A 14,810-nucleotide genomic window follows, 5' to 3' on the forward strand; every position below is an offset into this window, starting at 1 on the left:
TTCTGCCTTACGAAAGTCCCTTTATTTGAAGAACAAAGCAAATCTTAGGTAAAATCTACACAAGCATCAGCTTGTCTTTGTGTGATTGATTTCAATGGCCGTGACCAGACCTCTCCCCATCAGTTTGATATCTTCTATGACACCTTCAATATTCAGGGCCAGTAGGAACTGGTCTCCCTCACAGCTCTCCGGCCTACTGTGGTTTACATGGGACACCTGTAATCAAGGTAAATCTGTTAATTCATATCTAATAAATCATTAATGGTGTTGAACCTTGCCTCATTTTAGTCCCAACTAAGTAGATGCCTTTTTAATAGTCAGCAAGAGCTATTACAGCCATGATAAGCACATCTAGCCTCATTTTGATAGTAAAAGTGTGAAAACATGGACTGAATATGCATTATACATTCGAAAAACAAGATAACTACGTTCTTTCCCGAAGACATCTATCATTGCGGATACTTCTACACGGCCTCTAAACGCCAGCTCCACCACTTCGCGGTGGTGCAAAGAAAAAGAGCTGTCGACACTTCCGTGGTGGAGCTGTGCCCTATGTTTACATGAACAAACGTGAGTATGATTGATATTTTATTTGATAATATCATTTAACTGACATATTTCGAAAATCGGAGAATGTGGTACCGTGTAAGAACACTTCTACTGTGGGCTGGTTACTATTTCGTTTCAATATTGTGCAAACTGTGGTGCCTGGAGCTTTTCTCCCGAATCGGACATGTGCATATTTTGAGATCTGATTGCATAGCAAGTACATTTCGGTGCTTGCACACCCCGTAAGAACATTCTCACGCATGCAAACATAACTGTTATGTATAGTACCTATGCCAGAACACAACAAAATTGATAAGCACTTCTTGGTAAAATTAACAGCACCTAGCCGTTTGTTTTCGAAATAGTTTTCAGTAAGGTTAAGGTAGTTCGCGTAGAGTTTTGTTTCCGCAAGAAGTATGCATAACCAGCATAATGTTCAATGAAAGATAAACATAGCAACTTTTGTATTCATTCCAAAAGCGTTAACTTTTTATATTACTTCAAGCGCAAAACATACTCGATAGCGCCACCACTACTCGACAGCGCCACCACTAGGGCAACAGCACCACCACTTTTATAAATATGTGCATTTTTTTCCTTTTTAAGAAGTGCTTATCAGTTTTGTTGTGTTCTGGCATAGGTACTATACATAACAGTTATGTTTGCATGCGTGAGAATGTTCTTACCAGGTGTGGAAGCACCGAAATGTATTTGCTATGCAATCAGATCTCAAAATATGCACAAGTCCGATTCGGGAGAAAAGCTCCAGGCACCACAGTTTGCACAATATTGAAACGAAATAGTAACCAGCCCACAGTAGAAGTGTTCTTACACGGTACCACATTCTCCGATTTTCGAAATATGTCCGTTAAATGAAATTATCAAATAAAATATCAATCATACTCACGTTTGTTCATGTAAACATAGGGCACAGCTCCACCACGGAAGTGTCGACAGCTCTTTTTCTTTGCACCACCGTGGAAGTGGTGGAGCTGGCGTTTAGAGGCCGTGTTCTAAGGATGTCACATACTAGAGTTTCATTTTCGGGAAATAACTGTTACTATCAGAAATTCAGTATGAACTGTTTCTGACTAAAACAATTGTAATTCAGTTGCAAACCAACATGTACAATTATTTTTAAGCTTTCCTTACCTTGAACTGTTTAGGCTGTTCAGTCTTTGGTTTCCAGACAACTCCAATAACTTTCCCTCCATATTGGTCATGGAAAAACAAGGCTACATCACCAAATGTTGACTGGAAAAGACAGTGAATAAGATATACCGGTACAATAAACTCGAGTGACTGGGCCAATTGTTCAGAGATTAATTTAAGTTAACAATGTGATTTATGACTTCATTACTCACTTTAAGACAGCAAATTATAGATGATGTGCTCATATATTTAAATATAATCAATAACTCTAATTACTGTATAAGACTTAATCGTGTTCACACGCAATTGTTTATAGATGTATGAGGGAAGGCAGAGGCTCTTTTGGCCATTGTCCAGTACAGCTAAAAATTAATTTCTTTTCCTTCTTTTTTTAAACATCTACACATACTCCTTCAACTTCTACAACCTCTAGAAATACCTTTAATTCATTCAAAAAGATCTGTGCAGGGTCAAAGTCAGTGACTGGGAACCGTTCCTTGTCCGAGGCTTTCCCATACCCAACCCGGTCACTCTCCATGGCAACATCAAGGCATTCCAGTCGACGTGGCAACTGCTTCTCATTGAGGTGAATAACCAGATTAAAGATGGCCAGGGATGGTCTGAACACAACCTGAATGTATAAAAACATCAAGTTTATTACTTACCATCATTTAGCACAATAAAAACTATCACAAAGCTATTGCAGTTATATTGTTTTCTATGCATGTTAAGGTTATACTAATAACTTTTGGCTGGAATGTTAAAAGAGCTTAAACTGAATTATGCTATTCCTTGCTGGTGTTTAGAATGATAAGCTACAAAAACGTGCCTCTGCCACAGTGTTTCTCTATGGAAAAGACAAGGGCAATGTACATGAAAACTATAACCTTAACGACTTCATGACATTGATATATTGTTAGTTAAATGCCCCAGCCCCCATGGCAGCCAAATAGTCATTTCACATTAATGTCTGTACATAGGTTAATTTAAGATTATGCCCAACATTCCTTCCAAGTTTGAGGAACAGTAGGTATAGTTATTGGCCAGTTCTATGTATTGTAATAAGAGTTGATGATAACAGTTTTTAGTAAAACATGTACCGGTATGCGTCTTCTGACAGCAGTGAATGAGTTAAAAGGGTAATATAAATTTAAAAAGATTTTTCTAAGATTTGACCTAGTGATCTAGTTTTTGACCCTATGTGACCCACTTTTACAAGTGTTCGAGATTTGATCAACGGGAACATTCTGACCAAGTTTGAACATTTTCTGATCAATGCCTACCAAGATATGGTTCCGGAAGAACGGACGGAATGACGGACGGAGGGACAATGCTAAAACAATATCCCCCTCCCAAAACCTTGGATTCGGCGGGGGATAATAATATGGGCATAGCAAGTTATATAGGTAAACAGATAGCTGCTTAAAGGTCAATAGAAGTGGTAACCAATATGTTTATAATAAAACAACAATGGTCAATTTCGTGCAATTTTGAAGCAAAACGTTTAAGTTACCGTAATAATTGTTGTTGTTTTTAAATACCTGTTTTGAAAGGTAACCATGACTGTGGTCAATCTGATCACCTTGACAATTGATCTGATAATCTAAAATCAATAGGGTCATGACCAAATTCCCCACCATACATCAAAGTGTTCTCTTTATATTAATTGAACAAGGTTTTTGTGTTTAAGTTCACTGTGACTTCTGAAATGCTGACCTCAAAATCAAAAGGGGTCATTTGCAGGTCATAACAAACTTCCTACCAAGTTTGATGACTGTAGGCCCAAGTATACTCCAGTTATTAATTTGACAAGCTATTTAAGCTTTGATCGCAAAATCAATATTGGTCATCTGCTGGTCATGACCAACCTCCCTACAAAGTTTAAGGATCTTATGCTCAAGTGTTCTTTACAAATCTGACAACGACCAACATTTGCAAAGCAGGGGTATAACATTTTTACAGGTACAAAAACAAAATCCTCACCGTAAGGTCTTGTTTTTCCATCTGCATGAGATCCCGCTGCAGAACAGCGAGTGACTTTGCCGCTAGGAGAACCAGCCTGGTAAGTACGGCTGCACTAGGGACTTCCTTCGTCCAGTGTTGACTGTATGGGTCTAGTGGGGTGGAGATGAACATCAGGGGCAGGTTAGAACGCTCCTTCGAGAATTTTGTTGGGATTTCACTTAGGTCAGCATCTGGTTAGAGAGTGAAAGGTTTTGGCCATGATTTACTAGAAGATGGAAAGTTTTCAGTATAATTTGATGTCTAAGCTTGTACATTGTAAGCATTTTTGTAATTCGCTTTTACTTGCAAAATACCCTAATAAAATTTGGCCAGAACATGAACTTTACATTGTACTTAAAATTCAGCAAAGCTATTAAATCATGTGTCTCAGTTAGGTCACTGTGTCTAAACTAAATGTAGTGCTAGGAACAATGAAGGCAGGTTCTAAATATGTTGTGTTGAACCATCTCACAAACTGAAGTTGAAGTAACCAACCAGCTACTTCTTACTGTACACTTTATTTTTCAAAATATGAACTAGCCCAATTGCCATTCGAACCATCCATTTTGGCCGGCAGTTGATTATTATTGACAACACTGTGAAGGTATTGTCAATTTTATCTTATTAAACTGTTACATGTATTCACAAGAATTGTTCAAGATGGAGATTACCAGTGAATTCATTGTTCAGGTTGACAAGCAGAGGGCTGGACTTCCAGTCAAATGTAGTGAGAAAATCCAGGAACCTCAGAAACCCTACCAAACCAGATCTGAAAGTGTTTAAATGAAATAAAAAAAAATGTTGATAGACATTGAAAGAAACACAGCAACAATTACGCAGTATAAATTGTTTGTAAAATTAGTTGTAAGCTATCATAAAGCAGATCTGAAGAAATATGAAAATAAAACAATAGGTAAAAGCTTGGAAAGGTGACTAACCTGGGTGGTGTGTAGGGGGCAGGAGATAGGTAAAGGGAGGCAACAACCAGCTCCAGGGCCATCGGATGGATGTGGTCCCCCAGCATGTGCCCACACACCCAGCGCTTCGCAAAGCGTACTGTAGTGCTGAATGAAGGGTGCTGCTGCTGCAACCTACAATATGGGCATACGCTTGAGTTAAGCGATTATTCCTAAAGGGCAAAGTTGTCAAAAGGCACTGCAAACAGATGTCAACACTTTCTGGTCATAATCTGACAATTATTATAGCCGCCTTGCAACACATGTGCACATTGTCACCAGCAACACATGTACACAACTTCATGTGAATCTCTTAAATTACACTCGAAGGTCAATATGATTTGTGTGTTTTTTTGCGACCATCAAAGGGCATTATTCAGCTATTTATATGTGACGGACAAAAAGGCCTTGTTACATGGGTGCATTTTGTTAATGCAAACATGTCTATTATTGAACATGTGGACATATTGAATGGTGTTCAAGTTATGGCCAAGATAAAAGTTTTTTGCACAACTGTTTTTAAGTGGAATAGATTGGAAATATTTACGAGTTATGAGCCTTGCTAGAAATGTTCTATTCTTACTGATAACATCTGTACAAAATATCATGTTTGTGAATTTCTTTTTATGTATTCTGTTTTTGAGTTATTGCCAATAAATATTTCAGTTGATACAAAATTACCATTCTTTTGTTAAGAACGTTGATATATCTGAAATCTTATTCATATCAAACACATTTTTTTCTTATTACCCGTGCAGTATGCTGGTGAGACGGGGGAGGGCAATAGTTTCTCGTTCCAGCTTCAAGGCCTCTTCTGTGTCACGCTTCATTAACTTCCCGTCTGACGAGTACACACTCTTCAGCAGGGAGATTTCACGAGTGTACGCCAACACCAGGCGAAATACGTAGTTGTCCTGCAAGGGTGTAATGTAACTTGATGGACCTTAAGTACTTAGAACTTCCAACAAAATTAATATTCTTTCTAGGGTATGTTAACAAACACAGTTTTCATGTTAAATGATGGTTTAATGAAAAACAAAACAGTTGGGCCATCAACAAGCTGGGAAACATAGCTATCAAGCCTATTTTATAAACTCTAAATGCTTCCAAAATAAAAGGATAATGACTTTACAAGTTATTGTACACACAAGAATCTTTTAACTGTATTGGCAATGTTAAAACTTCTGGCAAGTCTCCTTTTTATGTTTCAAATGACCTGAAACAAGGCAATCGAAACTCAAGAGGTACCTTAAGAATATCAACATAGTTGACACTTGGACGTGTTGGCAGATTGAATGTTGTGTGTATGGCGTCCCCAAGCTGGAGGTGGAAGGCCGCCTTGAGTCGTTTCATAGCCACCAGATCATCCGGCCACTTACCACTGCCCTCGAGCGTGCAAACCACTGTTAACAGATAGATATCATTGACATTAACATAATGTTATGTAGCCATATTTCATACACAATACATGGCACAGCCCTGTAAAACAACAGCATGCACATCTCTGGAAATAGAGATACTTCTGTTTGCAATTGAAGTAAGCATTTCAAGGCTTCATAGCATTGTATGATGATAGTTTTAACTTTGCCCACATCCACCAAGTGAAATTGAAGTGTAACATCTATAGCCTGTCGATTGACTTCACACATTAAAGAAACCAATTGGCACAATAAACAATTCAGGGCTCTCACTAGGCTGAAAATTTTGGGAGAAGTGATTTCTCCCTCCAGTCAAATTCAGGAGAAGTGGGGAGACTTTAGGGAGAAGTGATACTTACTGTAACATCTGATACAAATACTATGCAATACCATACACCTCAATTTATATTCACATTCAAATTGATTGCTCTTACTATATGAAATGTTCATAAAAGAATGTATCATTTTTGGCTATGCAAAAGTGTATTTGTCTGTCACATAGTGTTTCTCCAAATAGCATCTAAAATAAAACAATAACCAAGACAGCTAAGCATTTGAAACTTAATTTGGCATATACTTTTCACTTTAACTGACCACAATTAAGTGCACAATTGCTACTATACAACCTTTACAATAACAATTTGTCAAAAACGTCAAGACTTGAGATGTCTTTACCTTTCAGTATGTGTGTGTATAGCGGGCACGGTTTGTCTGGTGTAGGGACATACCTCTTCATCCCATGCTCCAGGGAACGCTCCTCCGTGTGCCGAAATGTGCATGGCAATGGTGGAAACACCTGTTAATAATCAGTAAAATTCATTTCAGTGAATACATCTTCGCTCAGTGAGTATTTACAAAATAGACCTTAGTGAACAATATGTTACTAAAAATACTGACAGGTCAAGAAAATAGAATAAAATAGGTGAAAAAAACAACATCAGAACAAGTATTGAAGAACATGCAAAGTTTACTTAAGACAATCAGTTTGTAGAAGTCTACTTTCAATTTAAATAGGCCTTAAAGCAAATAATTTTCAAAAAAAATGGTACACTTCATTATAATTTGTCAAAAACTTTTCAGTCTGATCTCAATGATAGACAGGGTCAAACCTCTGTAAATCTGAAACATGGAGACACTCCTTGCACTGAATTAATTGTGAGAGGCAGGTCTGTAAGCTGCCGCAGTTTCTTGCAAACATCGTCATACGCCTTCATCAGGTCAGCACTCTGTTCATCCCCGGTGCCAAAGGGCAAAGTGTTAGGCTCATTGGACATAGTGACTGGCAGGCACAGCATGCTATTCAACTGACCACCGATGTACTGGACACAATTGGCAGGAATACCAGCATGTCTGAAATTTGTGTTCACACCAAACAAGTTAATTATCATTTATTTGACCATTGGGATAAATGATTGGTAAATTAGCTTAGTTTTGTTCCCATAACATTAAACAATATAAGTTACATACTCAATACTTATTAGTCTACATATACTTGTCTGCAATTTCGCCTGAAATCAAGACACACAGTTCTCATATTTTTGTTAATGGAATTCAACCTGTCCTCATTACGTTTTTATAGGTCCCTAAAGACTGTGATGATTTGAACATAATTTTGTTTACCATTTTAAATATATCAAACATTTGTTTTTAAATATAACTACAGTAGTATACAAGATCTGTCACAGAGAGAGCGCTCGACTGTTACGCCACTTTTAAGTTCTAGGAATGCAAAGTTTTGGTGAGTTATTTAATTTGATTAATTAAGTAAGATGGATGGAAAAAGAATCCTTGTATTAAGTTTCAATGCAATTTATGAAGCAGTTGCTAAGATATTGACTTATATGTGCTTCATTCAAAACCTGAACCCAGAATTTCTAACTTGAATAATCAAGGGCCATTATTTAAATTACATGCACAATAGTGTTATCTTACTGGATTATTTAAATATGTTGGATGGTTGAGTACCTTCGTATAAGGTATTACTGTAAAACATCAAGTAGTTGCTGAGATACTACTGGTACCCTAACTTAATTGTGGTACATGAAAAACCTTAACCAGAATAGTCGAGCTAAAACTGCTTATTTCTTATTACTTACCTGTTGAGCACATGTTTGATGATGTTGGCACACACAAGCTGCCTGTCACACACCGGGGCCTTCTGCATCCATAACACGGCCTCACATATTGCCCCATCCTGGAACCGACGCAGTTCACACACGCTACCCCAGAACTCACGGAACTCTACAGCCTGGATAATAAATGCATAAATTTGTGCTAAACATTAGTCTTGTTTAGTTGATAAAACCTTTTTGAGGGAAGATAAACATATTGAACTGTTCTGGAACCAAACGCAGCTTACAAATGCTACCTCAGAATATGTGGAACTCATAACTTATCATTATTGGAACTCCTAAAGCTGTTTTTATACAGCTGTTTTCCTCGTGTATTGGGTGTTAATAAAACCCTTTGTTTGCACAGATTGAACATAAAAGGCTAAGATAGTGTGGATACAGCTCAAATCGTCTTATACACAAATAGATAAACACTGGTGAAAGCCTTTTATAACAGATTTCTTATCCAATCTTATCAAGTTTATTTATAATAATTCAAGGCATTATGTGTAAATGTTGGCCCTGTAATTTATTCAAATGTTGGCTTCTACATTGGGTTTTTGACTTTATCCACTCTCAAGTTTGAACCTTACTGAATATCTCGTACAACTTTGATTGCACTGCGCGAAGGTTGGGATGAACCTATCTAACACAAGCGGCGATGGTAGGTGGTAGGTGCTTTTTCTCCCACCTCAGTGAACAAAATAAAGTAAAAATGTATTTTTTTGCTGGAACTCTTTTGTGCGTAGTGAAAATAAATGCGTATGGATATGTGATAATTTGTGGTTGTCATGGATAAGCGGGCAGTGATTCAGATAGTCAAATCGGTCTTTAAATAGTCCTGGGGGGAGTGCAGCATTATTTCTTGAATGGTGCTTAAAAACTTTTTTATGGTGCCATTTGAAGCCAGAAATAATTAATTGCCATTCTAAATATTGCCAAAAGACAAGGTTTCCATGATGCTACAGACGACAGTCTTCAACAAGGGAGGTAATTATGTGATGACAATAAAAAGGAGTTCCATACGGGTACTTGATTTATCTTTGCCTGTGGGCAAGATAAGAATTTCTAGCATGGTTAAATATTTGGATCTACTTATCTGAGGTGGGAGAAAATAAAGTCTTCCTTAAAAGCCTTTCAGCTAAATATGAGTGTACCTCAGGTGAATCAGCTGGGGGTCCTTTATCCAGCACACTGAAGGCAAACTCAGGGTCTAGGGTCAGCCCCACCGTCAGCCGAGAAGCCTCGTCCTCAGGAGGCGGTGGCTCAGTGACATCCCACTGAAACAGTGGGTATACTCATTCCTTTTTCACAGTAATAAACATGAATAACATGCCTTATTCACACAAATCAAAAATAATCTCTTATCAATCATTTTAGCTCTAACATAGCCCAATGCTTTGACTGAGAGTAGACTTTATCAGTAGAAACACATATCGTTTCTCATGAAATCTGATCCAGTATAGACGCTACAGCTCCCTACCTCTGGAGGTACACGTGGACAGGCCTGTATAAGCAAGACCCTCTGACCAAGCGCCTTTTCCATTAGCACCAAGATGGCAGACCTGCATGCTAGTAGCCTGCTACCCCCGTGGTCGGCCACTCGGCTCTCCACCTTCAACTTGCGCACCATCTGGTCAAGATCACTGCTCATATCAATGCTGGAAATAAATAAATATTTGAATACACATGTATCATAGGTGCTTGAAACGTTAATTTTACATGAAATATTTAAGTCAACTGATTAACTTTAAAAAAAGGCATGGATGTGGTTTTTTAATTGTTTATTTATTGATATATATATATATGGGTACATACTGTAAAATATGGTCAAAGGTAAAATGGAAGGGCACTTTCTTCATGAACAGCTTGTCAAAACTATCTGTGTGTCTGTCCTCCAGGACAGCAATTGCCTGCGATGCTTCATGCTTCACCTGGTAAAAAACAATGATACAAGTAATACTCTTGATGTGGAGCAGAGCACCATAACTTTTACGGGTAACTTATACTGTGGAGTGTGGACCAACATGAAAATGTATTGGTACAAAAAGATACCAGAAACAAGAAATAAGAAACTTCATTAAAAGTTGGGTATATATTAACAAGAATCATTTTTTAATAACTCAATGAGCTATTTTCCGACATGAATAACAAACATACATAACATATCAAAACTTAACAAAGAGCTGGTGACCTGGAAATAAAAGCATATAGTTTGGCTTTATCTTAATATATATTTATGCATAAAATTTCAAAAGTAAGATGGAGCACTGTATACAGTCATAACATGAATTAGTTTTCCCGGCTGTACGGTCAATCCACAGGTGCACTGTTCCTTTAGTTGACATACCACTGAAAATTGGCACTCTTTCAAGAGTATAAATTAAGGATAATTGTATACATTTATAACAGCAAAATTGTAAGTAGCATTATGTACATGTAATTGCCATAACATTTGTATTTTAGTATATCAATATACTAAGTCACCTTAGTGCAAGAACTCAATATCTGCTTCTATTTTATATGCAGTTATTTAAATATTATGTTATTGCACTAAGGTGACAATATAATATATATATACCTATATACTCTAAATTTATGTTACCCTATTGAAGACAGATCTGTCCATGGTGTATGCGAGGTTGAGATAGCCTGAGTGGTCCACAAACACGACGTCAAAGTGGCGGTGAAAGTCGACAACGAGCGGGGAGTTACTGTCCTGGCTCCCTGTACACAGGCTGATACCAGTGTCTGTCCAGCTACTCTCACCTACAGTTCGATAAAAGATGTACTGTATAAATGCAGTCTGAGTCACCTGTTTTGAGATAATCTTGGCAATTTTATGCATCTTTATACCAAATAGAATATAACTAGTGGTCAGCATCAAAAATATTCAACAAGCCCTGCTATATATAATCAAGAAATTGAGCCAGTCTGGAAAGTATTTGACAAGCGCAGGGTTTGAGGGCTTGTGCTTATTTCGACCACTGTAGGTATAAAACAATCAAATACACACATTTGGAAAAAAACACTACTGATGTCCAAGAAACCAATCCCTGGACCTCATAATGTTGGCAATAATGTAAAAGGCATACACGACCACACTGTATTATCTTGAAAACTGCTTGACTGGCATACTTAACGAGTATTTCTGTGTGACTTACTGAACTTAAGGAGTGTGTTACGGAACACTTGGTAGCTACTCATCAATGTGTTTAGTTTGCGTTGGTTCAGCAGGTACAGTACATACATCATCATCACATGATTGCTGAATGACCCATAGCCCTGAAATCAGCATGGAAATGGTTTCAAATTACTTACTTTAAGCTTTTGGAGTTAAAAAATCATTTGTATAGCATGGCATATTGTAAATCTTGTATTTTAATACATATTAGTTTGTTAATCTTGGATTTTATATCTTATTTCAACTTAGAAGTGCTAAAATAGTCTCATGCTTCATAAACATGTACGTTCAATACAGCATATATTAATTATTGAATATTTCAGTGAATAACTGTGATACAACTAGTAAAGACTATCGCTTTGTTATAGTTCAAACTAACCTTATTCAATCCCCTCTGTGAAAGCCATACTTTCAGCAGAATAATCCCTTCTCTCAACCCCTGTGATCCGGAAATCTTTTCCAGACCAGGAACTTCTGTTGTCATGGAGATGTCTTCTAGAATGCTGGTGTTGTAGAATGGAGTGGGCAACTCTGATGCATCTTTAATAGTGATGAAACATTTCAGGTTAATACCCCATGACAGAGATGGTTAGGAATCAACCAGTTCTAATTAAATTTCACACACAAATTTCTTCATACCGTTACTGAAAAGTAAAACTTTCATAGTATTAAATTTACCACAGACTCAAAACCTGTAGAATGATTTTTTTATCTTACCCGGTACCGATTTTGACTACCGTACTTACATGGTTATCTTTGAGTATATTTAGTTCAAGGTACTTCCATCTGTATTATGCATGCACATATGTCAGCGCAAAAAATAAAAAACTTTACAACTGTACAATAGTCTGAAGTTCAAAGCTCTCAATCCCGATGTCAGGAATTTGAAACTTTAGAACCCCTGGATACATTTGCCCCTTTCTGTGGCCCCACATTCATACCACTAGTTTCACAAATCTTAAACAGACACTTATAAGGGTGCTTACCTGCAGGACATAAAACACTAAACAGTACCCTACAAGTTTTAGAGCTTACATGTATCTGTACCTACATTGCAACGCACCTGTTCCATCCTGCCCCTCCCACCAACTGGCCCGAACATTGTTTTTCTCCAGCTGAAATCTTGAGAGCTTGAATGTCCCTGTCTCGGGCACAGCGTACAAGTGAACAGTCACTGGTCTGTGGTCCCCGACTGCAGAAGAAGTTACTAAATAATCTGCAAACTGTTCTTTATACCTGAACTACCTGTCCATTATTGATAATGTTTCTATATTTAACCTTTGACATACTACTACATGTATCTCCTACTACAGCAAAAAAAGAACATGTTTTTCTAACTTATTTTCAATTGAAAATGAAATCATGAAATTAACAAACATTACTTAAAACCCTAGAAATCTTTAAAGAAATAAACGGATATCTTAATCTAACAAGAGTGACACTCACAAAATACGCCCATCAATAATTTCTTGGATTCTAGACAACTTATTGTCACATTGGCCCTTTGAGAAGCAAGCTTTTCAAGAAGCAAAAATTGCGAAATTCAGTACCTTAATCTGTCAAAGTCAGAAAAGGCTCCTGAAAATCGTGTCTATAGATATAGACGATTAATCCCAAATCATGCCCAAAGACGATCAACGTGTTCGGGATTTGAAAAACAACATTCATGTAAAAATCGTCTCCATGAGATGATTCATCCTTAATCGTACCCAAGAGACAATCAGTGTGTACTTGGCAAAGCATTTATACCGGCAAACATTCTTGGTAAAGATTTTATAGCTACAAACATTTTCAGCAAGTTTGGTGAAGGTCAGATGAGAATTGTTTAAGTTAGAGAGTAGACAAAGCTTAAATGGCAAGGGCAGTAATCCTGAAGTGCTTCGGGGCATTTGGCTGATTATCATACTTGACCGATTTATTTTACCAACAAATATTTTCAGCAAGTTTGGTGAAGATCAGATGATAACTGTTCAAATTAGACAGTGGACAAAGCAAAAATGGCAAATTTTGACCAATTCAAGGGCCATAATCCTGAAGAGCCTGGCTGGTTATAGAACTTTGCCAAGAATATATACCAACAAACATTTATAGTAGCAAGTTTGGTGAAATTCGGATAAAAACTGTTCAAGTTTGAGAGTAGACAAAGCTAAAATGGCCAATTTTGATAAATTCAGGGGGCCATAACTCTGGAGTGCCTAAAGCGATTAGGCTGGTTATCGAACTTGACCTAGATATTTCACCAACAAACACTTTCATGAAGTTTGGTGGAAATTGGATGAGAAATGTTCAAGTTAGAGAGCGGACAAAGCTAAAATGGACAATTTTGACAAATTCAGGGGGCCATAACTCTGGAGTGCCTAAAGCGATTTGGCTGGTTATTGAACTTGACCGAGATATTTCACCAACAAACACTTTCATGACGTTTGGTGGAAATTGGATGAGAAATGATCAAGTTAGAGAGCGGACAAAGCTAAAATGGCCAATTTTGACAAATTCAGGGGGCCATAACTCTGGAGTGCCTAAAGCGATTTGGCTGGTTATCGAACTTGACCTAGATATTTCACCAACAAACACTTCCATGAAGTTTGGTGGAAATTGGATGAGAAATGTTCAAGTTAGAGAGCGGACAACATTGTGGAGCTGCCCGCCCGCCCGCCCAATTTTGACAAATTCAGGGGGCCATAACTCTGGAGTGCCTAGAGCGATTTGGCTGGTTATCGAACTTGACCTAGATATTTCACCAACAAACACTTTCATGAAGTTTGGTGGAAATTGGATGAGAAATGTTCAAGTTAGAGAGCGGACAACATTGTGGAGACGCCCGCCCGCCCGCCATGGGTGTTCCCATAATACGGTCATCGTAAGATGGGCGTATAAAAAGGCAATATTTGAGACAGTAAATGTCATTTCTTTAAAAAGATAAATACATAACAAATTAATTTATACTAATATATAGACAAGTTCAAGTATTTTCAAACAGTTCATATTGTCTTGGACTTATTGTAACTGATATAAAGACTTAAAGGGACTGAACTCCGTATGATAAAATAGCAAAAAAAAAGAAAAGAAAATTGTCAAAAACTGACATAAACTTGGTATCAATGTGTACAATGCATTGAAACTGACTAACTGAAGTACCACATAGTTTACAATTAATTTATTTTTTGCAGTTTTTTCGTATTTTTCCATTAAAAAAGTTTACTCAAGGTATGTCTACCTAGTAGAATTCATTCCTTATGCGTGATTGGCTAGTCGATGTTATCACGTGATATTACCAAGTGAGGTATATAGCTTAAATATTCCAGCTTTTAAGGGTAAGCTTTTGTCGCACAGCGGATACAACACAGGACTGCAATTTTGGCGACTCCAGTTCGAACCCGCTCTCCAACTCGATTTTTTATTACATTCTGGTATTTTTAACCAGGTTTTCAACGAA

General features: G+C 37.4%; 1 protein-coding gene across 2 annotated transcripts in view; it reads right to left on the reverse strand.

Annotated features, from left to right (window-relative positions):
- Positions 1 to 14,810, reverse strand: part of LOC128227615 (nucleolar protein 6-like) — a 21,231-nt gene continuing 6,421 nt past the window's right edge. Inside the window, exons 7-24 of one of the 2 annotated variants that reach the window (XM_052938318.1) lie at positions 12,438 to 12,566; positions 11,754 to 11,914; positions 11,355 to 11,475; positions 10,796 to 10,959; positions 10,009 to 10,124; positions 9,674 to 9,851; positions 9,348 to 9,470; positions 8,176 to 8,327; positions 7,189 to 7,429; positions 6,755 to 6,875; positions 5,910 to 6,064; positions 5,412 to 5,575; positions 4,644 to 4,796; positions 4,377 to 4,474; positions 3,685 to 3,896; positions 2,141 to 2,332; positions 1,702 to 1,803; positions 1 to 216 (exon numbers count right to left, since the gene is read on the reverse strand). In XM_052938318.1, the coding sequence (XP_052794278.1) occupies positions 67 to 216; positions 1,702 to 1,803; positions 2,141 to 2,332; positions 3,685 to 3,896; positions 4,377 to 4,474; positions 4,644 to 4,796; positions 5,412 to 5,575; positions 5,910 to 6,064; positions 6,755 to 6,875; positions 7,189 to 7,429; positions 8,176 to 8,327; positions 9,348 to 9,470; positions 9,674 to 9,851; positions 10,009 to 10,124; positions 10,796 to 10,959; positions 11,355 to 11,475; positions 11,754 to 11,914; positions 12,438 to 12,566 (2,732 nt within the window). In that variant the 3' untranslated portion in view covers positions 1 to 66. Of the gene's footprint in view, positions 217 to 1,701; positions 1,804 to 2,140; positions 2,333 to 3,684; positions 3,897 to 4,376; positions 4,475 to 4,643; positions 4,797 to 5,411; positions 5,576 to 5,909; positions 6,065 to 6,754; positions 6,876 to 7,188; positions 7,430 to 8,175; positions 8,328 to 9,347; positions 9,471 to 9,673; positions 9,852 to 10,008; positions 10,125 to 10,795; positions 10,960 to 11,354; positions 11,476 to 11,753; positions 11,915 to 12,425; positions 12,567 to 14,810 lie in introns of both variants that reach the window. The other variant, XM_052938317.1, reaches the window with a different exon arrangement.

This window comes from Mya arenaria, chromosome 3, assembly GCF_026914265.1.
Source record: "Mya arenaria isolate MELC-2E11 chromosome 3, ASM2691426v1".
Classification (NCBI taxonomy): Eukaryota; Metazoa; Mollusca; class Bivalvia; order Myida; family Myidae; genus Mya; species Mya arenaria.